We start from the raw sequence: 25,838 nt of genomic DNA, 5'->3' as shown, positions 1-25,838 counted from the left end.
GTCTGTTTTATGGCAACTTCCACATTGCAATCAACAAAATGACTTGCAGTTTGTGCAGAATAAAGTCATTGGTTTTAACCACAAAGATAATCTATGCCATCAGCATTAGCTATTCTGGTGTCTGTCCCAGGTTGTGCAACAAGGAAAACACTGTGCCACTGAGCAGTCCCTGCAATCAGAATTCCAAATTTCAACCCTGCATTGATCTTCACAAACAGCTAAGGATGATTTAAGCTCCCCAGTGGTGCTGCTATTGGTTACACACAAACATGGGGACACAATATATATTAACTTCTTTTCCAACCCATTTCCAAGCTGGAAGGCTTAATAACCTTGTCTTGCCCATATATGTCCCTGCAGTTCCACACTTCACTTATTCCCCATCACACAAACCTGCAACTGCAGGTTGCAACACATAGAGCAGAACTCATTATGCCCAGTAAGTGCTTCCCTTGGAGGGTTTTTCTTTTAGTCTCTTTGGCTTTCCTCTACATTTACAGAATACAGGGAGGGTAGTTCTCTTATCAGTTCATGGGAAAGGTTTAACATAATATAAAAAAATCCAGATGCTTGTAAGTAAATAGAAATAGCTTTCCTATTTCAACACGGTGTTCATATTTTTGGTGCCCTGTACTCTCCTCCACCCCATCCCTTAATCCAACTTTCTGTTCAGCATTTTGAATACTGGATTTTCCATAACGAAGTCCTAGACTGTCCTGTTTAGTTAGACAACTGTTTTTCAGAAGATCTACCTTGACTACTTAAGAGAATCTAGCACCACTGAGACCTTTCAAGTCTTTTAGGATTCACTGACTTCAGGAAAAACATGAAGAGAAGCAGAAGGTAGCTTCCCCATGGCAGCCTCAGGAACCTACATATTCAAAACAGCACTCTCTCTCCAACATGGAGAAAATCATCAAGGGGCCAGGAGAGCAAAGGTGAGCAGAACAGATAGTTTAACAGGAAGAGAGCTGGCAGCTTAGAAGTTGTCATCAGCTCAGCTTCTCCATCAGGAGGGAGCAAAATTACTTTATGTTCAGAAAATACTAGACCTTTATGGGAGCAAGTGTAACACCCTCTGCAGTCCTAGACAGAGGCTCCCACCCTTCTCACAGGATGGTAGAGTTCACTTTATGAGGGACTCATGAACCAAATCCCATATGGCATCAATTTGTGACCTTGGGTCAGGCGTCTGAACAAGTCTGTACAGAGAAAAAACGTAAAAATTATAGAGGCAGGAGTATTAAGAAGGAAATAATTAGCAGGATTCTAGAACAAAGGCTCTGACATGAGGTGTTACAAAATTGTAAAGGGAAAAAGCAGTGCACGGATGTTAGTCAGGCTAGTTGTGAACTTTTAGGTCACTGGACCAGTACAAATGGAATTGGTGGAAGATTTGTGACCACCCAGGACCTGGGCCACAGAGCTGCAAGGGTCAATTCTTTCCCTCCTGGCTGGTGACTATAAGGTGGTGAGCACACTAATGTTTAAATTAGGGCTCAATTCAGCCTTGGCTGTGTTTTGTGGATGTTAGCAAACATTGCTTTATACTTTCAATCTGTCTATGTCCTTCTTACAGAGCCCTTCTGCAGCTGGTTTAAGATACATGAGGAAGCTGGCCCAAACACTCCACATAAATGCTTTAGCTATGTCTGTCTTGGCAGCAAAATCATTACAGATGATCAGCCTAGAGGTAATGGTGCTGATATCCATAGTGTGTAAGCTTCTTTGCTATAAACAGTCTAAAAAGGGAGAAAAATATAGTGACAGATGCTCTATACAGAAGCATATGTTTTAGTCCTCTTGAAAAGGTTCCTCCCCTACAGACAGAATATGATTTCTTTGGTTTATACACAAATGAGCTCTTGATCTGTATTAACTTTGAGAAGTGCTCAACTTCCCCCACCGACTACAGAACAAAAACAACATGGGCTTTCTGCACCTACATCTGTTGTCTGCAAGTCCCCCATTCTATTATTAGTTTATAGAGGAACAACTGCAAGTCATATGTGGGAGCAAGTAATTGACATTTCTCCTGCAAACTGGGCATGATCAGCTTCAAAAACACTTGCACACCATCAGCAAGCATCTCTGCTTTCACAAACAACACTCCAAAAATCCAGACAGTGGACAAGAGCAGGAAGGAAAAAACCTGACATTTTCCAAGCATGGTTCTATGCTATTATTTTTTCTCTTTTCCCCTGACATATCAGGCACTACTGATTTGATACATCACTGCTCCAATCCCACAAGACAGTTCCCACATTCTATGCTTCTATAAAGAACAGCAAAAGAAAATTTAAATTAAAATAGCTTTAATTAAATAGTGAAATCTAGGTGAACAGAGAGCAGTCTAGTATAATCTAGTTTACACCTTCTGTAATACTTGTAACAATTAAAACATTTAGCTCACTGCAGCATAAAAGTAATTGGAATAATTCAACACTTTTAAGAAAATACAGAACAGTTACCTCAGGAAGTGTTTCATGGTGATGGTTTGGTCTGTGCTGCTAGAGCCGTAATATATTGATCACTGAAGACCTCTTCTTCACAGGGGATATTAGTGCTGTACAAATAGAATTGAGACATTTTACAGACAGAAAGAAAAAGGGATACTTCAGTTTTTTAAAATTGCTCTTGAAATAAACATCTATGGAAATACAAGGGAAATATATTAAGAAAAAACCTGATGTCAATAAAAACAAAATGAAAAATCATAAGGTGTTCACACCAGCCTGAGCACATACTTTGACCAGACTATGCTACCCATGTCTTTTTTCAGAGAAGTAAAAATCTTGACTGAGAATACAGAAATGAGTGATAAAGCTTGAAGAATTACCTAGATATTTTCAAATGCTTCTTGTGTTCTTCAAACACCTGTCTGGTTCAACTCCCAAGCAGCAGCTTCAAGAGACAATCAGTTCACTCTGCTGTTGGAAGTCTTCTATTCACCAGAATTTGCATAATACATATAATAGAATAATAAAATATACTGAGTTGGACCAACAAGGATTATCAGGTCCAACTCCTGATCCTGTGCAGAACACCCCAAGAGTCACACCATGTGCCTGAGAGCATTGCCCAAACACTTCTTGAATTCAGAGCTCCCATAATACACTTGCCCAGGCTGCCCATTGGTTCTGTGACCTTGTGTCCTATGGTTAATGCTCATTATAATTACCACATAGTTCCAGCAGAGGAGAACAGGAAGAATTAATGAAGAAACTTCATAAATACAACCCTGTCTGTGTACTGCAGACTCTCTCCAGTCACCACCTCTTTACTTTAAGTTTCTAAAATTAAGTATTCATATACAAGCGATACTTGACTAAAAGATGCAGACATCTCAAATTACTGTACTTCACGTCCTGTAAAAGGCAGTAAAAGATTTTTACTTGCTGCCAGAAAATGGGACACTGCTACACAGGGGCAACTGCTATTGGGACAACTTAATCCAACACTGAGAGGGAACAAGATCATGGTTTCAAACTCTTTACTGGTACAAACCATACACAAAGGCCTGAATGAAAGTTTTGTTGTTAAAAATCATTTAAGAACCCATTCTTCCTTAGCACTGCAGGCTGAAAAGTACTGAAGGCCTTAAGAAATCTGACCTCTTTTGTCACAAATTTAGAAATCTAGAGAACTTCAATTTTCTTCTGCAAGAACTATTTTCTTCTGCAAGACCTATCAGCAATGATGGGATAAAAATCTTGCCCTACTATGTTCTCATATTCTTTCCTCTGTGTAACTTGTAAGTTTTGTATTCTGCTATTGCCTGCTGACAGGAACAGAACAAGTATTTAAGTTCAGAAAAATACAGCTATCTTGTTGGATTATATCACATACAGCTTGCTAAAAATATATAATCCCTGAACTGTGAAAGCTTCTTTCATTTGTATTGTTTTTGACTGGCTGAATCATGTTGCTGTCCCCTGAATACTGCTGTAATTGGTGCTGGCTGCAGTGACACCTGCTTGCAAGGGCAGAGAGATGCTAACTCTGGTTCATTAATGAACACAAGAGGCAGGCTCTAAACACTTCCTGCTACAGCTTTTGATAGGTCTTCTGTGGCAGTGAGCACAGGAGATAGGCAAAAACTGGAGGGGATGTAACCTGCTCCCCTTCTCCAGTCTAATAATTTGCTGTTTAAAAGATATCATTTGTGAAAGATTCTCACAGCTGAGTCTCAGCATTTTAACATCAACTTGAACAAAGGAAGCTCCACCACAAAATTTGACCCATAAGGGCATCAGTGCAAGGAACACACCAGAAGTGCCAGAAGCTGTCAAATCAACCCCCTCTAAAAGTGCAGGCTACTCTCAGTCTCTCAGGTCAGCTCCTTCTTGATTCTGACCAAGGCCCTTGCTGAAAATTATGCTGCTTTATTATTACTGCTTTAAAGTGAAGAGAAATTCCACTTGTCTCAACTCCAGAAATGGCTCATACAAGCATGGCATGGTAGGAGCTTCAAGATACTATCTCTTCAAGAATAGTTACCAGCTCCAACCAATTATAAATTACAAATCTGTTCTCAATGCTCATTAAAAATTAGAACATCATTGTAGCTGTTCAGAGACCACTGAAAGAAAGGCAGTTGACTGAAAAAAGAAAAACTAAATGACACAACAAGCATGACAAGTGGTTAAAAGTGCCTATTTTGGGTGTCTTCAAAAGCCCACACTTGAAATTACAAGAATAAATTTTCCTTGCTCTCTCCTTTTTTGTTAAAATGCGTGTGGGGAAGTCTACAGAAAGAAACTTTACAGCTGAAGACCTGATGCCATGGAAGTCAATATCAAAACCCTTCAGCATGGAGAGAGAGTTCATGTACAAGTTCAAGAGCCAGTTCCTTACAGTACAAGCCCAGCTAACAACTGGGTCCATAGGAAGGCCACGGCCTCAAAAGCAGTTTCCTCCACAGGGACACATAGCAATCAAATCCCACCTGACTCTATTAAAAAGAGGACTCTAATATCTAGAGGCAAGACTTCCAGCTCAAACAAAACTACAGGGAATCTATAGTACAGGAATGCTGCTGTCTTGGTTCATAAGGCAAAAAGTTTAGTTTTTGTGTATGGCAGACAGCATTTCTAAATGCTGTCATCTGCTAAGTACAGGGACAGAAATCAACATTCTGCTCTGTGGTTCTTGCAACAATTCACTTCTGTGAACACACACATACAGGTGGCATTAAGCTATTTACACCCAGGATAAACTGAGAAATTTAATCAGGTGAGATTTTACAGTCATCTTTAAACAAGCAGGACTGGAGGGCAGCATTTCCTGCTTCCATATACCTCCATAAGTGATCCTCTAGAGGAGTTCAGTAAAGATTTTCTGTGAAGAAAACAGTATTTAAACTCTTAAGAAAGATTATTACCACAATTTACAGCTAAGTTCAACTATTCATAAACTGGTAGAGCCAGAAGATCTAATTTCTACCAATCTCTTTTCATCTCAAAATGTAATAGATTTCTCATAAGTGAAACTTTATTTCCAGTGAGGTTGTTATAGCATCTCAGTGAACAGGAAGAACAGCCCTATCTTAGAATGATATGTTCTATCAACAATTCAGAATTTACAAAAAGACTCATTTGCCATTAGGTGTGCTTAGAAAAAAATCCAACCCAAACAAAAAAGTCACATATTCATTTTTATTTAGGGAGAAGGACTTGACTTCAGCCTCCTGTTGTCTTTAGGAAAGACCTTCCTCACCAAGCTGGATGTCTGCTGATCAGGAAGGCTTTCAAGGTCCACTTGTAGGAAAGAAAGACATGAGAAAAAGATTCCCCTTTACAAATGATAATCTTGTTAATGAATGCTTATGAGTTTGTTGAAAGAAAGGGCACAACAATTATAAATTCAGTTGAGAAGCTGTCAGCAGTTATGGAGTGGATAGCTGAAATACAAAATTCTGAAGACTTGACAGCAGGACACCCAGAGCCAGCAGGTTCTGGGGAGCAGCCAGTTGGCCACAGCATCCACCCACTGCTCAGAGCCCAAGTTTGTGCTTTTACATGGTTTCACTCATGCGAACCTGTAGCTGTGGGCTTTTTTATGGCTTAAGAAAATATTGCAGCTTCATGATATACGCACAATTTTTTCACTAATGAATACTCAAGATGCTTTTCTTCTGTAAATAGTTTTCCAGCTTTTTCTGATATTAAGTCATGCAGCTGATATGTCTAAAGACAAATAGATCTGACTTTGTTAGCAATCTTCCATTAGCTCCCTAGAGGTAGCTTGAACCTACAACTATAGAAAGCCTCTACAGTCAGTGTTTGAAGTTTTCTCTTTGACATGAAGGGACTCATGCATGTTCTAAGGTTCTATATTGAGAATGATGGGGTGAGGATGAAGTATGGGTTTCCCACATGTTCACGTTCTCAGCTTGCAGGATGTTATCCCATTTTATCACTTCCACAAAGCAGCTTCCTACTCACTCCAACAACACACCCACGTACCCATTCATTGCCAATTGTTTCATCCAGTTTATTTTACACTAGACAGCAGCTTCCCCTCCTAAAACTAACCACAGCTTTTCTTGGAAAAGAAGCAATACTACTATAATCACATACAGCAGCAAAACTATTGCAAGATCTGCCTCAAAATATAAATGAAGCTTTCCTTAAATAAACATCAACTATTTGAATTTCTTGTGACTCTATGATCTTTTCAGTTGTATAGCAAAACATGCATCAATCTGAAAGGGTAACAGTTGCTGGAGGCTTAAAGAAATCAAGAGTAAGCCTTTAACGTCACCTCTTTATCTAAAGCTGGGGGTTTGCTTTGTTTGTCTTCAATAAAGCTGCAGATACAGCTGCCAGGAAAACTTGTGTTATTTAATATAAATCACCATACTTTCAGAGTAAAATATAAACCCTAAGTAGCTTCTTTCATAATCTCTGTTTTGCAAGCTAATGGGTATTTGCAACTTGGCATATTGCAAACACTTTAAAATGTATATTCCAATTATAAAGAAAGAATAGGTGTGTTGAAGAAAAAAACATCATAAATGTTAATGTGAGCAGGCTGGATATGATAATTTGTTAATGTGGATCATTAGATTACAAAAAAAAAAAACCAAACCAAGTAATTTACTTTTAGTTGTTGCAGTTTGAAGTATGTGTTAAAGTATGTTCTTCTGCATGCCACCACTGTAATGTTGATTTCAGGTTGCCACTTTTCCACTTTTCTTTCCAGTGGTATCTTGGGTTGGCATCTACTCCTCATTCACCTTGATAGCCTACATTTATTTATTTCTCAGGGACAATAGGCTTGAGCCTTATGTTACAAAAAGCGTTTTGCTACTGTACATTCCTTTTTCTTTTGTTGATGGGAATGTTAGTGCCTCTGTATCTCGAACACCAATGTAAGATAACTAGAATTGGAAAGGGGAAGAATAGCTGATACACATTATGAAACATCCCTTGAGGTCCTGGAGGATAGCAAGCTGGCTGGAAGCCAGCAGGATGCAAAGACAGACTAGAGCACTCTGGGCTGCACAAACACAAGCAGAGCCAGTAAGTAGATTGAGGGAAGAGATTATCTTCCTCTGCTCGGCACTCTGGGCCATATTTAGACACTGCCTAGTTTGGGGCCCCAGCAATACACAAAAGACACCAACAAATTTAGGAGAGCTAAGCAGAGGCCACTGGCATGATGGGGGTGAGGCTGGGGGAGATGGGCTTGTTCAGCTGCAGGCAGGGACAGCTTTGGAGGGAGATAACAGCACCTCCAGTGCCTGTGGGGATGTCATTGAAAAGTCAAGAGATGGAGTCTACAGCAGTGCAGGATGGGAAGGGGAAAAACAACAGGCAAAAACTTAAACAGGAGAGGTTCAGCCTAGATATGATGCAAATTTTTTTCCTGAGAGGACAGTCAGGCAGTGGCACAGGCTGCTCAGAGACACTTTGAGGCTTCAAGCCCCAACCAAATGAAGCCCTGAGAAGCCTGACCTCAAAACTGACCCTGTTATGGGCAGGGGGTAGGGCAGGAGATAGTCTGAGGTCCCTTCCAGCCTTTGATTCTCTGCTCCCCTCACAGTCACTCTCACAGGGCTATCTCAAATATCCCATGTTATACCCAAATACTCTTAGTACTGTATTGCTATAGAGATTCCACTGACAGGGTGCCCAAGTGCCTGCTATTTCATCAGTTTAAAAGCTACCCACTTCTCAGTATAATTTGCAATGCTTCCCAAGAAACAAGCTTACCTTTAGGATGGAACAAAATCATTCCCTCTCTCATCTCTCCCCACCACGCCCACGAAAAGCCTCCACCATGAAATTTGACCATAAACAAGTCATATTATGGTCCTACAATTCAAGAATGAGAATCTACAAGAGTCATGACAATGACAAACACACAACACTCAAAAACCCCAAATACAAATAAAACCCCAAATACAAATAAAACCCCAACAACTCTAGGACCCCAGTTTAGTAAGCCATTCTAATTCTAAGCAAGTATTGTTTATCCAGCTATCCTATGGAATAGACACACATCTACTTGCATCTTCCATCTTGCATTCATGCCCAGAGGTGGCATAGAAATCACTTCAAGTGTGTTAAACAAATGAGTAAAAACAGAGGATCTTCATGTCAATTACAGCATAATCATTTACAGGTCTTTGAATGTTATAGCAACAACACTGCTCAGACCTCTCCAACTCAGGGGACATCCTGGGAAACGACTCCATTGCTAGAAAAGCTCTCAAGAACAGGTCACCTGTTCCATGCAGTTCAGAAGTTTTATGTTGGCTCAGAAGTGGCTTTGACTGTCTCCAAGGAATGCAGCCACTGGCAGGACTCACCTTAGAGATCAAAAGTGGATGCCTGTTTTGTGTGAGTTTAGTTCCCCATCTCAGTACAGAAGGGTATTTTCATTTCCATGTGCCCAAGATCAGGCTGTATTCAACAGCCTGTCCAGCATTCTTTAGAGGAAAATCTTGGAACAAAATGTCACACTTGACTGATTACCCTAATAAGCAAGACTTGACTTCAGTCACACTGTCACAGGTAATAAATTTTTTTCCACTTCTAATCTCCATCACACACTGACATTTTACATTTCTGTATTTCACTAGGAGAGCGAGGGCAAGGCTACATATGAAGTAAAATTTAAGTGAATTTTTGTCCTGTGAGCATAAGCACATACCACACAATTAAGCAATAAAAAGAAAAAGAGGCTTGAATAAAAGGTTAAAATCAACAGAGTTGGGGAGTCAGGGGGCACAAAACCCCCAGCTTCTCTCAAGCTACAGCAGAGTGCTTTGAAAACCTCTAATTTTGTAGTTCTAACTTAGCATTTCAGTCCATTACTGCCTCGTCAAAGCATTACAAATATAAGGAAGGATCAAGAGGGTCTTAAAGTTCTCATAAGAGAGAGTAATGTAGGATTGTATTTGGGTTCAAGAGAACTTACTTGTCAAATCTCACATGGCAAGTTATCTCTAACACCACTCAATTCAGCCTACCTGCAGATTTTGGCTCAGTGACAAACCACAGTTTGATGAAGGTTAACATCAAACCAGAACTCAGCACTGTAGAAGCATCTCCACCTTTCACTGTACATCTCTGCCCTTTAAAAGAAAAAGGCTGGGGTTCACTACCTGACTGTTCAAAGCAAACTAAATCCCAGAAATCCAGCAAAGGAAATGTTCATGCATACAGATGCACTTTGCATGCAGAACTGTGACAATAATCTGCTTTTTCCAATTTCTATTAGCTCTGCTCTACTACAATGTTGAAAGATGGAAAGAAAGAACAAAACTCTATGAAGTCACTTTAGGTCACTGGTGAAGACTTTGCTGGATACTAATAATTCTATTTCTATTAATAAACACAAAGGTAAAAAAAAGAGCAAGCTCTCCACAACCCAGAATACTATAAACTTCTAGAAATGTAATCAGATGCCTAATTCAACAGGAATTAAAGTATTGTCTTGTCTTTTCTCTGTCTACAGTGTGTCCATCCTTAACAAGCTCTTTACATGTGGAGGAAAGTGTATTTTATCCAGAAAGGCACCGAGTAAATGAAATATCAGCTAAAAATTGAGTTCTCATGCTTGAAAACAGTCTTTAAAGCATAGCAACTTCCTCCACCCCCCTTCTTCATACATTATAAAAAGGTGTCATTTTTAGTCACTTCTCATGAACTTTCACTTGACCACTAAGGAGTTCACCCAGGAGAACAGCAGCATCACCTGGGTGGCTCACATGTGTCTCCATGGTTTGCAGCAGAATATTTCTGGCCAACTTGCTCTGTTGCCAGACACGCTGTAAGACAGCTTGTATTGCAAGGAAGTGTGTTCTAAATAAAACATCACACTTTGTAGCAAAAATCCTTCAAGTTTAGAACAAATCCTACAAGGCTGGATACATAAAATCCAAAGAGGCTGCCTGGCTACCTCCCAGACTAATTACTGCAGAAGTATCAGGAAAAAAACCCAAAATTACTATTTAAAAAAGTGAATGACTGATGTGCTTTTGCTCTCCCTCCCTTCCCAGCTTCCACTCCATTGCCCAGAGATGAGTGGAGAATACAAGTTAAAATGCAAAGATGAAGTATTCCCTTGCCACCAAAATTACCCGAAGTCTAGACTTGCTTTAGAGCCAAATTAACTCCTAACAAACAGCAGTTTGTGGGGAAGAAACATCATCCTATCAACAGGCTACATACAGACCTGCAACGTCAATAGATTCACACCCAAGATTCTTGCTCTATCCATTCCTTCACCTTTCCAACATCTGTTATATTTTCTTGGATCAAGCAGAGTTAACTCAGCCACCAGATTAATACAACCTCACCCCAAGTATCAGCCTGAAAGCATGTAAAACTAAGGACTGAGATTTAGTTTGTTAACTGACCCTTCCCCCCAAAAAATGTTAAGACAAGGATACCAGAGGTGTCAGGACAAAAGCCAAACTAAGCTTTTGAGCTAGAGAAGCAGAAATCAATTTATTTATCCAGGAATCTGGTGAAGATCAGGCACAATTCATACTGATCTAACAGAATATTGTTCCATTTTGGCACCACTGTGGTGCCATTTTCCCATCATTTCACCAGATTACTTTGACATAGAAGTGGCAACTTTTCCACAGAGCTCTGAGAGATAGATATGCAAGAGTAGAACAAGTAGGATCCATGAGAGTTTCTGCATTTCCTTCTGCCATTTTACTAAAACAGGATTCAAGAATGATGACTTCCCATGCAGTCAGCCAGTTAGATGATGTCATGAAGCACAACACTTGTGAAACCATAAGCATTCTATAATAACGTTATGCACCAGCTGCTTGCTGCCTGCAGTAAGACCACAATAAAAGAGGAAAAAAAAAGAGGATCTAAAATCCCACTGCAGTCATTTTGCAAACTTCATGGCCTACAATTTAATCTCCTGGTTGCTGCTCAGTGAGATGTTCTACATCCCAGGAGGTAGGAAATCAGGACAACTCCAAGTACATGACCTTGTTGGAAGCTCTGGTTATGCATTTGCTGCTCAGAAGGACATGTGCAGGGTAGATTGCTCTGGTTTTACCAATGTCTGAAGTGAGCAGAAGTGGAAGAAATCATCTCTTTTATGAGAGAAACTAGAAACTTTTTCTAAAGTTTCCCTAATTTGTATTGCAAACTCCATGCTCTGGTTGAACCAGGTTTAAGCCCTCCTTTAAGGAAAATTTTTGAATGGCAGCACGAGAAAAAAAAAAAAGAAAAAGAAAAAGAAAAAAGCCAAGCCAAAACAAACAAAAAACCCCAAAACCCAAACCATATATACATATATATTGCTCCAGATATCTATCCAATCTGTTGTCCAGACAGGCCTATGTTCCAGCATATCAGTATATCAGCTCAACTTTAAAGAGTCACAAGTATCTTATCAAGTTTTTATTTCTATTAACAAGAGCTGTGAACAACTGTAAAAATGACTGCACTAAGACTCCCTTCCTTCACCTTTCTGTAGCTTAAGATACCTCCAAGCAGCATCAAAGTCAAACACTGCTTCTACAAGCAGTGGAGAAATAAAGCTGTGATGGAGTTTGGAGACAGAGACATTCATAAAAATGAGGGATAAATCAACACAAACACCACACTGACAGGACAAAGTAACAACAAAAGGCGAGCAAGACCTGCAAAAGGTCAAGATGGAAAGAATGGTTTGAAGGTCAATGAACTTACACCAGCTGTTAAGCAAGATGTATGAAACAAGCATGGCATAGGAACCATTCTTATGTAGTAATTGTACAAAATGTATTTGTTCAACCAAGAAGGAAAGTGAAGTGAGTGACAAAGGAAGTGCAAGGTGCTGCGGTGCTCTTCAGTCTGCTGCTTCCTGCTTAGTTCAACCAGACCTTTACTTTATTTTGGGTGCCCACTCTCAGACAGCAAAGGATGCTGGCAAAAATTTGATAGTAGAAAACTGGAAAGACAAGAGAAGAGCATGTGGGGAAGACAAGAGAAAGAAGAAACATGAAAACCATTGAAAACTGTTCCTGCAATATTACTGAGGAGGAAGAGGAACAAAGTGGAGCCAACAGACTAGGACAGGATGATTGACAGGATTGCCATAAAGCATTTATTCTTAACACACTGAAAATTTAACTTAACACCGAAACACACTTAACACTGAAAATTTTCCTCCTTCAGTGTCTTTTTTTTCTTAGAAAAAGTGGGCATACTTTTATTTCTTATAGTCTCGCTCTTAACCTAGTAAGTGTAAAGTGATAGGAAAACTTCTAAAAGAAATTACATTAAACAATTCCAGAACCCTTGCAGCAGATACACCCATAATAATTCAGTAGCATGAACTGATCTTATCCTTGAGACAGTAACCTGAACAATATAGCACAGGTTGGTCAGGACAAACGAGGTTCAAAGAAGAACATGACTATCTCAGGCAATTGGAGATATAGTTGTAGTCCTACTTGAAAAACTGGGGAGTAGATTGTGTGGCCCTTTCCTAATTTGTGCTTATGGTATGTCCTGTTTTCCATGTCATCTTCTGGGAGCACCACCATTTCTTTCCCTTCCTCACTCAGTTCAGCAAGAACTCCTTTTTTCCTCCTTCAACCCATCTGTTCTCCTCAGGCTGCTTTAACACTGACAGTGTGAGGGCCTACCAAGCCCAAAATTAACAAACCCCACATTGATTTTAGTGTTTCAGAGGAACAACCTGCTTGATGGCACACATCCAAGCCAATGTTGATATGTATATGGCTTTGTGAGAGCAGAGTGGGAGAAGGAATGAGAGGCTTGCTCTTATAACTGCCTATCGGAAGAGGACTGTAGTTTCCATGACCACAGAACAGCTTTGTACTAAGGGGCCCAATTTTTATCACCTACACACCCACATGACTGTGCAAGTATTATCAGTGTAGTAACAAATTGTTGATGTGCCATGGACAAGTCTCAACATCTAAGTCATCCTGGAAGATAATGAAAGGTAGAGATTTAATTCTATTTTTCAAATATATGAATAAGACTAATAAAAAATAAAGAAGAAATAAACATAATTAGAAAACTTCATTTCATCACTAGAACAATCTGTAACTAGCTACAGAAGCCCTTGCTCAGCTGGGCAAGTACAATAGTATCAGTTTTGGGGTCCTAGGAAACTTACTGATTCACTTTTGGCAGACACAGGCATGGCCACAGGCATACAATAGGGGCTTAAATGGCAGATGGTGTATATACATTAAGGAATAACTCCTATGTCTGGGAAACTGATTGCCAGCTGTACACAGTCCCAAACAAACCTTCTTTGCAGAAACTGCCCTTCTTTCTGATGCACCATCAGAAAACATTGGCTGACCATGGCCTAGTTACAAAGATTGATACAGAGAGCTGTGGAGACAGGACTTTGTATAACTAATTCTTTTGGGTTTGGTCTTGTCCCTTATTTTACCTAAGTATCCTTCCCTGGAAAAGCAAAATACATAGCTACTACAGGAGCTACAGCTACATCAGTGCAGAGCACAGACCAAGAGAAATGCTGCTGCCAAGCACTTGAAATTGAAACTGCACAGGATGGGGGAAGGCAGTTTGTTTTTAAACAAAACATCCTATACAGATGCTGGAGTAGCTCCAACCAGGTCCCTGGGGCTGAATATCAGCTTGCAGTTGGTGTGCTCCAAAACATTTTCACCTATTTATTCTCAGGTGCTCCAAGACTAGTCCACAAAGAAAGGTGAAGAACAAAAGCCAGGAGATTTGCTTGAGAAACATTAGTGTAGACATCTATACTTAGACTAAAAATGCCTGTGAAGTAATTTCTTACCAGAGAGGGAAGAACTCACAGGTACACATTTTCCTATAGACACAATCCTGAGGACCACTACTTCACCTCCTAACTTTGCTCTAACAAATTCAATTTCACCTGCTTATATTGTCAATTGTTTTCAATTCCAATCTTTGTAGCTCCTATATTTCTCTTGTTCCCCAGGCTCCTATTGAGGTCTGTGGCTGTATCTATCTGAACTAGCCTGGAGTGCTCAGCTTGCAGACCTGTAGACAGATTAGGATGAGGTAAAAACACTATGCCAATTTTCTCTCAGGTACTTTACTGGGAGGGCTAGAAACTATCTTCTTGAAGGGCCTCTCAGCTGTAACAAAAAGCTGAGAAGTGTTTGCTCACATTTTGCAGAGGAGCAGGATACTGCACTCCAAAACAAACTGCCAGAAACACTTGAAGCTGATGAAGTTGGTGTGGGGCTCTTCATTGGTTTTATGCTAAAGTGGATGAGAACTGCTCACTAGACTGCAGCTAGGAGGTACTTGAAAGAAACCAATATCTTTCACGAAAGGCTCAGTAACTGAATGGGAACACTCCCAAAGCAGAAGTCCTGGTTCAGTTTCAACGGGAGAGCTCAGAGCAGCCAGACTGCTTTGAGACCTGAACCACTTCAAGGCAACCAGAGAAAGTCTTTGGAGGATGTGTCAGATACTCAAGCCAGATGCAAGCCAAATCACTAGTAAACATATCCATGTCTCAAGGCAAAGTCAGACAGGTCAGTTTGTCACCAAAATGCTTGCTTTGCCTTGGAAAGGAGCGCTCGTGCAGTCCCACGTACCACTAAGTAGTGACTCGGGAAGCTGCTCCCACAGTTTCTGCTGTCATACTTCCCTTTCCACTGCCTGGCAGGAGCAAGCAAAATTTCCACCTCCAGCTCAGGCTTGGCAAATCCTGCAGTACAGCACAGCTCAGCACTTGAGCTCAGCTAGGTGGCTGAGCCTGAATCATGTTAGATGGATGCTGAGGATGTTAAGCCTGAACCACAGCCACAGTCCTGCATGACCACAAGCATTCTCCACATCTCTTTACATCAGCCTCATCTTTCATATTATTTTTCCTTACTTTATCTTTCTTGTGTGTTTGGAATCTCACCACCTGGTTTCCTTCTCAGTATTCCAGTAAGCTCTCCTCTGGAGTTTACTTTTCAGGCCTCCTTCCCAAAGCTTGCATTCAAACAGTAATGTATTTCATGCAGTCCTTTGCCCTGCATTACCAAGCAAAGGATTTAAAAGGAATGTCAAATGAAAGAAGCTTTCCAATCAAGAAAGCTGAGCAGATGTTCATAAAAAAAAATTAAATGTAGTCTTATGACCCAGAGAGCATTAAATCCAACAAGATTTGATCTCCAGGCAACTCAAGTTTGTTCTTCTTGCAATTTTCTGCTAACACTTCAAGTGACCCCTTGGGAAAAATAAAGCTTGCCTGGCTCTGTATAGTTATAATGCCCTGACTGTGCAACTGAACATAATTTTTGTTTAAATTGGTTTATGGCTGATCACAGCCTAACTTTAAAATACAAGATTATTTAAATACTAGCAGCAGTCTGGAGCCCTACATATGCCAGCATTTGTGCAACAGCATTTTCCCTGCAGCCAGCAGCAAGTCTGTTTGTGCAGGGAAGATGATAGATAACAAAATAATCGCTTAATGCAACATAGCCCAAAAGTTTACCACTTAAGTATAGCTTAGCTCAGGGGGCTGCAATTCCCTGTCAAGAGTGACAGGAAGATGTTTGATCACAGGAAATTCTTGGGTTCACACATGTCAGTGAAGCTAATGTGATGCTGTCCCATGGTTACTAAAGCTCTGTCTCAAAACTTGAGCAGGCTGGGGATTCACAGACACTGTGGTTGTGTGCTCAGCCATAGCAGGTTTTTACACTAGCAGGACATGTTTCACTGTGTGTCAGTGAGCCAGCAGGAAAGTTAACGAATGCATTCCATTGCACGGTTTTCCCATTGTTCGCTGCTTTCCTGGAATCATCTTCTGCCCATTTTCTGTTTAGAGTGATACATACAGCATCTGATGCTGTCACATGATTTCACCCTTGAAAATCATAGGCTTCCTGTCTGCAAGCTTCTATTAGCCTTGATGGTAAGTCATTTGCTATGCAATGTAGTTTTGCATTAGTTTCAGTTGAAATATTTCTTAAAATAATATGCAGATTATAAGAACTGAACAAGTTAAAGGATATTTCTAGATGTAACTCCACCTGTTCAGCTTGGCAACACGGTGGCCCACATTTTTAAAGACAGTCAGAGAAAAGCAGGCTCTCCTAAGAATCAGTGTCTCATCTGAACCTGCACTTTGCTAAATAGATATAAGTATGCAACACCTACCAAATTACTACACATAATGAGGCTTTTGCTGTGCTGTTCCCAGGGAGATGAGGTGTTCTTATCACACTCAACTGATTCAACTATTCATCGATCTACGAGTACAAAATAACATTCTTTAAAAATGTGCAATGAAACGTTTGGAACAGAAGGCAATCAGCAAGCCTATTGAAGAGCACAGGAATGATGCAGGATTTTAGAGATGCTATTTTTTCTATTCTATTTCATTTTAGGATAAATTAGAATAACGGGGAGTGGAGGAGGGGGGCAGGGGGAAAGATAAGAGAAAAGAATGAAAACCTGGATTGACTAAAGCATGCAAGCCACAAAATAAATTTCTTTCAGTTTCTAAAATGGCTTCTTTGTTTCAAATGCCTTTGTCACAAAAAAACCAGCTTGTTGTGATTTGACTGTTGAGTTGACTGAATTGGGACAAAGGTGTTGTTCTTCCCTCTCCCCCACCGCCCCCATTCTGACATACACTTTCCCTATTCTCTTTTAGCCATTTTAAAGGAAATTATAAGAAAAGCAGAAACGGTGAGGACAAAGGGAAACATCAAAGCCATCAATCCTGGAATAAACTCGGAGCAAGTGTAACTTCAATACACAATGACCATGTGGGGGGATGAAGGGGAGGCGGGGAAGAAGAGAGTGCCATGGAAAAAAGAAGCCATCATTGTCATGTGCACACGTTGGTGTAGCTGAGGCGCACAGAGCTCGGGCCAGGTGCGGAGGGGCAAGCCAGGCCGGCGGCGCAGGGCAGGGCGGGCTGCGGGGCAGGGCAGGGTGCGCAGCCCACTGCGGAGCCGCAGAGCCGTGCGCCTGGCGGCCGCCCAGTGCCGGCCTCCTCCGTGCACTTATAAAGGATGGGGCCGCTAGAAAAAAAAAATTAAAATTAAATTTTAAAAATCAACTACGAATACCCTAAATGTGCAAGCCACTCAGCGCCCCCAAATTTCCTTACACCGCAAGGTCCTTCTATAAAGCGTCCCGCGTTCAGAGGGGCAAAACTTCTCTCCCAGCGGCGGGCGGTGAGCAGGGGAGGGAAGCGGTGCAGGGAGCTGCGATGCGATGCCCGGAGCCGCCTCCCGTCGCTAAGCGACCCGCGGGGCCGCCGCCGGGGCCCGCCGCCGCCGCGCACTCACCGCTCCGCGCCGCTCCATGCCCGCGGCGCAGCGCAGCGCAGCCGCCGTCCCGAGCCGTCCTTCCAGCCGGGAGGGACACGGAGCCGCCGCCGCGATCTGGGTCACCCGGCGCGGCGCCCGGCGAAGGTGAGGAGGAGGAGGAGGCGGAGGAAGGCGGGCGGCGGTGCCGCCTACCGGCGAGCGCGGGGGGAGGCTGCGGCGGGGCCCGAGCCCGCCCCGCAGGGAGGGGAAGGGGCCGGGGAGCCACCGGAGCTCCCTGCGCGCCGCCCGCCGTCCGTCCCTGGCCCCCAGCGCAGGGCGCACCTCTCATCCCTGCACTTCGGGACCTTCCCCCCGCCTCGTCCTCCCCGCGCCTGCCGAGGAAAGGCGATACCTGTCTGCGCTCAGGGGAGCCCAGCCACGGTGGTGCGGTTAAAGTCCTACGGAAAAGCTGGGAGCATGTCATCGGTGTCCCGGCTAACTGGGGTAGTCCAGCCACAGTGGTACGGTTAAGGTCCTATGGGAAAGCGGGGAGCATCTCCCCGGTGTTAAGGTCCCGGCTAGCTGGGGTAGTACTCAGCGAGCCAGTATCCTTCCTCCATATCCCATCCCACCGACCTGGCAAGCAGTGTCCTTTCTCTCCCAGCAGTATATCCTGAAGGCTTTTGATCTTCAAAGTTTGAAGTCAGCTAATTGGGATCATAGGCATGTCATCCTATTTTTATAGCTCTCCCCTCTAGGAGAATAACAACTGTTGTCTGCAGCATCCACAGAATCATTTAAAGTTGCCCAGTGCAGTATCTACTGCCAGTAGGCAAGTACTCTGTGTTTCATTCACCCTTACTGCTGCATGCATCTGTCCAGATGTTCCTTTGAAGCTGCAAGCAGCCTGTCAGGCCACATTGGCATCCCGACATTAGCCAACAGCTTCATGTTTCAGAAGTCCTTTGAAAATGCTAATTAACCTATTTTTCTAAGTGTTCTCTATGCCTAATTTGAAAATAGCTTTCAGCATGCCTGTTTCAGGGACATGGTTTAATTTTTTCTGAATCTCCCTTTTCAGTTATTTTGATCCCATAATCAACTGTCACATTCAAGAAGTATGGTGAAAACACTTGGGCTGTTGTGTTAAACATTTAATGATTAGGAAACACTGTTCATGTCTTAAGGCAAAGCAGACTGGTATTTAATTCTCCTCCTGGCTAGAGCTATGTTGTCTGTCTTCCAGCTGCCATCAGCATGCCTGGTGCACCTGGCTGGCAGGTGCTGTGTCCTGCAGGGCTGATGGAGTGGCAGGGACAGAGGAGGTCCTAGCAGCCTCCACCTCAACGGTGTGGTCCATCAGCAAATGAGGTCCAACACTCAATGGAACAACTCAGCAGTTGGTATCAGACTACAGCTTTACCACCTCATCTCTTACTTGCATCATGCTTTGCACACTGAAGTAATCTTTCAAGCATAATTCCATGCATCAATGCAATTAGAAAAGTAGTTATTTTCTCCTGTGTCCTGCATTAGAGCAGTGTTTCTAGTTACTGTATCACAACTATGTCCACCCCCAACACATCAGATCCTTGCTCTTAGATCCTGTGCCCGTCAGAAATTTCTCTTGCACTAGGCCAGCGGACCCAGTGCAGGTCTGTAGATGTCTGAACAGAATAAACTCTAAATTGGGGGACCTTTCAGGGGCTTCAGGAGCAGAGTTTGGTTATGCTTCCCAAAATAAATCTAGAGAGAGAGTTGTAAGACAATTCATTCACATTATGCAAGATGAATCATGAACATAAAAAGCCAGATCCTTGCTACAGGATGACATGCTCCTGTTCACAAATATTAAGGAATTCAAAATGTGAGCTAGAAAGCCTTATTGACTTCTTCTCTTACTGTTGTGGCAAATTTAGGGGATCAACATGTTTGGAGTTTCCAGACAGCCTCCTGCCCATTCTCTGGAAACACGCAGTGGTACATGGCTGTACTGTAGTCATGCATTCTGTAGTCTGCCATTTCAGACTTGCCTGGATTTTTTTGAGATCCTCGTTGTCAAATTTCAGTTTGATGTACCCATTCACTCAATATGTTGGTATGGAAGCTGCTCAGGTTGCTATGACTTCTGTGTTCAGCATCGTTGTTTAATGGAAAGTTGAGGCAAACCAGCATATTATAAAAAGTTCTTCTGTTTATAAGCAGTTATGCTGTACTTCCTTTTAACAGCATAACTAATTTTAACTGATGGCAGATGAAAGAAACTGTGAATGACAGCAGAAATATAATCTGTACTTAGAAGTGGCAGTGAAACCATATTAGAAAAATATAGATGTAGGACCCCACTAGTTGAGCAATGTCACGCTTTTGCAGCAATAGCTCATACAGCCTGCTGTGCTTAATAAAACCAGCAAGGTCACCTGCATGATTAATTTAGCATTGTAAAGAAGGTGACAGAAGCAGCAGAAAAACCAGATAGCAACATACCTTGCTCAGATATTAGTGAAAAATCAAAAGCTCAAGTCCCTTATTATTTTGGATAGACACTCTTGCTGTTACAGAAATTATTGATAAAGAAAAAGTTGATAACAAGGATATGTGCTGTGTCCTTGTGAAGAACCCAACTAATATCACGCAGCACTTTTCTCAGACAATGTGCCACCCAAGCATTATTAACTGCACCATAAGAAGTTATATTTTAGTCAATGGTTTTATAGTATTATTTTGTTTCCTTTTTAACATGTAGCATTTTTCATTTTGTGACAATATAGAGGTGGCAGAAATCATTTAGCTACACTTGTATTCTTTGACTTAAAATCAACAAGAGGAAGAAGGTATTTTACCTAACAAACCTAGTACTGCTGGAATAATCCCAAAAGATGTAGGAAGAAAGAACAAGGGAGGAATAGGAAAACTCTCCCTGTTTAGATAAGGAACTTTCTTACCTCAGTTTCCAAAATCTGTAGTTCAGATCATCAATCCCTCTAGTTTTCACTCAGCATGAGATAGGCTACTCTGTATAAATGACAAGCTTCCTAGGCTGTTCTCAAATTTCCTCGATTGCCCCTTTTGAGGGGATTCTTGTCAGCTGGGAGTTCTTTGTGCCTGGTTTAGGACAAGCATCAAATACAGACTGTCCTGTGATGGTGAATTATATGGCTCTCATCCACTGATATTTTAGCAACTAGGGCTGTGTGCACACAAGCTTCAGGATAATTTTTTAAACCAATCTTCTAGATGTTTTATTCATTTCCAGTCCCAGACTTTGCTTCACTTGTATTTCTTTGACTGAAGATGCCATAAAGTTTAACATGGGTGACACTAACAGAAGCCTGTAGATGATGGTAACATGAGAGATGAAGTGTGTCAGGCTTACTCATAGAGCCTTTAGAGAGATGACAGCTAAGTGAAGCAGCCAGTATGCTCATTTAATTTACCCATTTCTTGAGGGAAAGAATTTTGCCAGAATTTTGCCAGAAAAGACTTTGTCTACATATAAATTAAGAGCATTTAATGTTGTAATATTGTAATTTAAATCATTCTGGTGTATATTTCTACATAGAAAGAATAAAATATGGTGATATAGACATGAGTTCCAAATACTATAGACTAGCAATACTTGCTTTTTTCTCTTAATAAAATTGAACAAACTTGAATGTGCAGAAACTGTGCCCTAATCATCACCAATATGTGTACCAACCATATTATGTCTGTGTGAAAAGAAAGATTTGCCTTTATAACAGAAAAATTTTAAATCAATTTCTAACAAGGGGGAAAAAAAGGTGATGTGTTTTGTTTTTTTTTTCTATCTATTCTTTTCATTCATCCTCTGCCATTAATTAGATCCATATTCTGAATGTATGTGTTACACTTCATGCAAAGATTATGAAGTGTTTCACCAACAATGATTCATGAGGATTCACAACTCCTGGTGATTTGGGTAAATATTTATGTAAATGTCATACAGATCAGCAAACTGACTCGCTGACAAGTGGTGTTTATAAAAGAAAAATCACAAAGTTTGGATCCATCTTCTTTTTTTTCCTTCTTTTGCTTATTCAGCTTAAAAGCTTACAATTCCTGTTTTCCAGATATGTTGTGTGCACATAGATCCAGAGAAGTAATGAAAATTGATTACAAGAGCAGCAAATGGGGTGACCCAAGCATCTGACCATATTTTTGTTTAGAAAATTTTAACTTGTGGTTGAACAGCTATTATTCTTATAAAGAAAGTAAATATGTTGCACAAGCAACAGCTAATGAGTTCTCCTGACATGATGCCTGAAAGGAGATGAAAGAATGGAGTCCCAGTCCAAGGAATACATTGCAATATTCTCTCCAGGCAGTGGGGGCACCAAGGATCTCACTTAGCACGGAAATGCAACATTTAGTTCTCTTATGTAAACAGTACTGTGTCTTTAAAAATTTACTTCAGAGATTGTGTCCAAACTGCAAGCACTGCATCCTTAAAAATGTATTGAGTGCTCAAGTAGACAGAATCAGAGCCTGTTATTCCATGATTGTCCTTATGATACATTTATGCCCTGAAGTTATAACTGTGAGAAACTATGTTTTCCTAGTGTAGATATCAGGGAGGATCCCTGTGCAAGGTCGCATTGCTTCCTGAATGCCTACCAAACCCTAATTGTTTGTGACAGAACTGAGTTTTCCCAGGTTACTGTAAGATTTTGACTCTATGGCCAGAAGAGTATAATATAGTTCAAACAGCATTTAAAAAATTATATTTCCTATTTGTTTAATGTAAAACAGGCAAAAAGAACCAGAAGAGAATGTAAAGTACATGCAGACTTTGAAGGGATGACAATTTTCAGTATCCATGTCAGAGAAAACAAATATTTTATGAGACTCTTTCTAACAACTCTGTCTTCAAAGCTAAACTCCACCATGTGTTGATGGGTTTAATGATTTAGAGGGAAATCAATATTTTGTATGGTTCTTTCAGTACTCCATATTACTTTTCTGACACCCCAGAAAGTGTGCTAGACTGGCAAATGATCTCACCTAAACTTTGCCTGAACTGCAGAGAAAGAGTTATAGCAGCAGTGAAAGCAACAATTCCAGTTCAGCAGAGAATTATCATCTTTTCTTTAAAGCTTGCATGGCATTGGAAAGATTTAAAGCCCTAAGTCACCAAGATTGTTTATGCCAAGAGGAAGCTAAAACTGAGGACAAGACAATTCCATGCAATGTATGGTTTGCTTAGTATTGGTACATGTGGGACTTTGAAGGCTGAGGACCATTCACTGAGAGGTTTTATTTGAGCAGAAAAATCTGGCAGGAGCTTCACTGGGAATTTTTGAGATAACTTAATGGATATTATGCTTTCCAGTACTTGTATCTAGGGAATTTACATCTCTTGGAGTCTTCCTTAATGAAATCAAGAAATTATCTGTTTTTTTACCTCTGTGTCCACATGTTGCAGGAACCTCTCAAGAGCTGATTCTTTGCACTGGCAGTACATATAATGAAATGTCTTCAGACTTGTAGCAGACACATCATAATTGCAGTAATTTCAGTCTTATGCCTGAAAGTTCACAGGAATTTTCTGAAGACTCACCAGAAAAGGATCAAAGATTTTCTGTTTATTGGGGCTTACAGATTGTGCTCCCAGCTCAACTGCAATATTAATGCACCCATTAAGCAATGTAGGCATTCTTTTGCGGTGTTTGACAACAGAAGGTAAAGCTGTTCCTCCCTGCCTCTAATAAACAGCCTTAAACTTCATTAGTGCAATCCCATGGCATAGCAGAAGTGCTCAGTTTAGCTAACCCGTGTCCAATCCTAAACATTCACTGACAGGTTTGGTTCTGCAGATGGCAAGGTCTGTAGCTGTCCCGGTGGAGAACTGGAATCTCCCTGCTCAGAAAAAGCTGTGTCATGGTGCTAAAGAAGCTTGCTCCACAGGAGGATCACACCTGGTAACAGTGGTAGTGAACCTGCCAACAGAAATGCGGTGTTGCCAAATATTACAGTTTCACTGTGAGGTTTATGCTATTTAGTGTATTTCTTGAAGTTTTTGTACACAGAATCTTGAAATTTCAGGAAAAGTGCAGCTTTTTTATTAAAGGAAAGCGGAAGTACTCTAAAATCTTACATTTGTGGAAAAAAGCTTGAAAAAGTTTGGAGATATTAACAGAATGTAGGCTAAAGCTTAGAAACCAGAAAGCATACTGATACTACTTGACATTTTAAGTCTCTTGAGTATACAAGCATTTTGATCACTAGCATTTGAAAATCCCACTGATTTTAACAGGGCCCAGACTTCTCATGTCTCTTTCAGTCTTATGCGTTTGCTAACAAGCTTTTAAAAGTTGGGTTTTTTTGACTGTTTTTCTTTTTTAGAAAGAAATAGAAAATCTAGCATTGAACAGCACAAACACAGAATAAAAATGACATGCAGCATAGAGCCAGCCTTGCCTTTGTCCTGAAAAATATAAGCCCTTGGCATTGCAGAGGTTTGTTATGGAGAGTTTTATTATCTCAAGCAGCAGCAGTTGCACATTTTGAATTTAGGTCAACACATATTTGTCCAAGTGCTGAATTATGACATGAACACTATCCTAAAACAATTTATCTTGTGTCTCATCCTTTATTACAGTACTTCTCTACAGGAGTAGTCACGGGTGATTTTGAGCTGGATTTTGTGCTAAGAGGTTTCTTCTTATTTCTGTAACAAACTGCTATCCTGAAACATATCCTATTTGTCATGATTCTTAAACTGCAGTTTCTTATACCAAGAGATTTGGTAGAGCAAATCCTATCTTCTTGCTATTCCCTTTTAATTGGGTTTGAAATTAATGGAAATCCAGTGTGATCACATTAGGCTACAGCACGGTTTGGCTTGTTTTGCTATAAAAGGGAGTAAGATTATCTTTCCACCTACAGACCAGTAACCCTTGTTTGTTGAAGGAAATAGAAGTGTTTACTTGTTATCCTATGAAGTTGATTGCCAGGGACTGACAAATGCTTTGATTCTCCCTGGGAATGTGGCCAAGATAAAACAGCTAACAGCATAGCAAATAGTGTAATTTCTTCCGGAGAAAAGTCAGTAGGATTTTATTTTTCACCTATGACTAAATGGGAGCATGATATTCTGCTTTAGAAAACATCTTTCCTCATTATCAATTTAAAAAAATAGAGCAGAGCCAAGATTTTATTATATAAAACTTATTTTTTCTTAAGAAAACTACAAAGAATTAAAATCAAACTAATTAATATCAAACTAATACCAAATTAATATAAACCAAAATATTAAAATTATAAAAAAGGGATTTTTAAAAAGAAGAAGTGAGTTTTCTGCTAACACACTTTAAATCAGAGATTATATTAACATCAAAGGTAAATGTATTAGAATCCCCATTTCTGTGAACTCTTTAGTGGGTTAATCAGTGATAATGTTGTTAATGGAGATGTATTTTTACTTGTCAATAAGCACTGTGGTATCTGCAGGAGGAGCCTGTACACATCTTATCTAGCATGGGAGGAGAATGCACAGTGCTTCTGGGCTTAAATCATGAAGGGCATAACAGTTCTGGTTTGAAATATGCTTGTATTAAACCCCTAATCAGCCTTTAAGTGTTTTTTCTTTTAAATGGTGGAAATTTCCTATGTGAATATGTTTTTATAGAAGAAAAATCTTGATTTTTTATCAGAGGAAATGTTATTGCTATATGCAGGAAAATTTCTTGACCACTGCTAATCATACAGAGATACTTAGTAAAAAAAACCCAACAAACTCACAGCGAGTTTGTTCTCCCCCATAGAACACACATAGACATGCACATAGAATGGAGAGTGCACAGAATCTGGAATGTGGACACTTAAAAGAAACAACCTTTGGGCAGGTATTTTCCACTTGTCAGAACAAATTGGTAATGAATTACAAACTGGTATCATTAGCATCATCCTTTCAGCAGCTTTCAGGGTTGGGTGGTTTCCGGGGCAGAGAGCCTTGGAGAATATTTTAATAGAGACAGCAGCTGTTGATGCAGCCTGGTTGTTCTTTCTCCATTCATTCTGGCTCACAAAAAGAGCACATGATGCTAAGACTTAGTGCTCACAAAGGTTAAAAAGGTCTATACTG

At 40.6% G+C, this 25,838-nt stretch overlaps 1 protein-coding gene across 3 annotated transcripts in view; it reads right to left on the bottom strand.

The window, feature by feature from the left end:
• ELMOD1 (ELMO domain containing 1) overlaps positions 1-17,928 on the bottom strand; it is a 43,522-nt gene extending 25,594 nt beyond the window's left edge. The window contains exons 1-2 of one of the 3 annotated variants that reach the window (XM_058825283.1): positions 17,774-17,928; positions 2,472-2,566 (exon numbers count right to left, since the gene is read on the bottom strand). In XM_058825283.1, coding sequence (XP_058681266.1) covers positions 2,472-2,488 — 17 coding nt within the window. In that variant the 5' untranslated portion in view covers positions 2,489-2,566; positions 17,774-17,928. Of the gene's footprint in view, positions 1-2,471; positions 2,567-9,481; positions 9,510-17,592 lie in introns of those variants that run through there. The other 2 variants (XM_058825284.1, XM_058825285.1) reach the window with 2 other exon arrangements.
• Positions 17,929-25,838: the final 7,910 nt, after the last annotated feature.

This window comes from Ammospiza caudacuta, chromosome 2 (assembly GCF_027887145.1).
Source record: "Ammospiza caudacuta isolate bAmmCau1 chromosome 2, bAmmCau1.pri, whole genome shotgun sequence".
Classification (NCBI taxonomy): Eukaryota; Metazoa; Chordata; class Aves; order Passeriformes; family Passerellidae; genus Ammospiza; species Ammospiza caudacuta.
The sequence above is the reverse complement of the archived record's forward strand: the minus strand, read 5'-3'. Positions and strand labels throughout refer to the sequence as shown.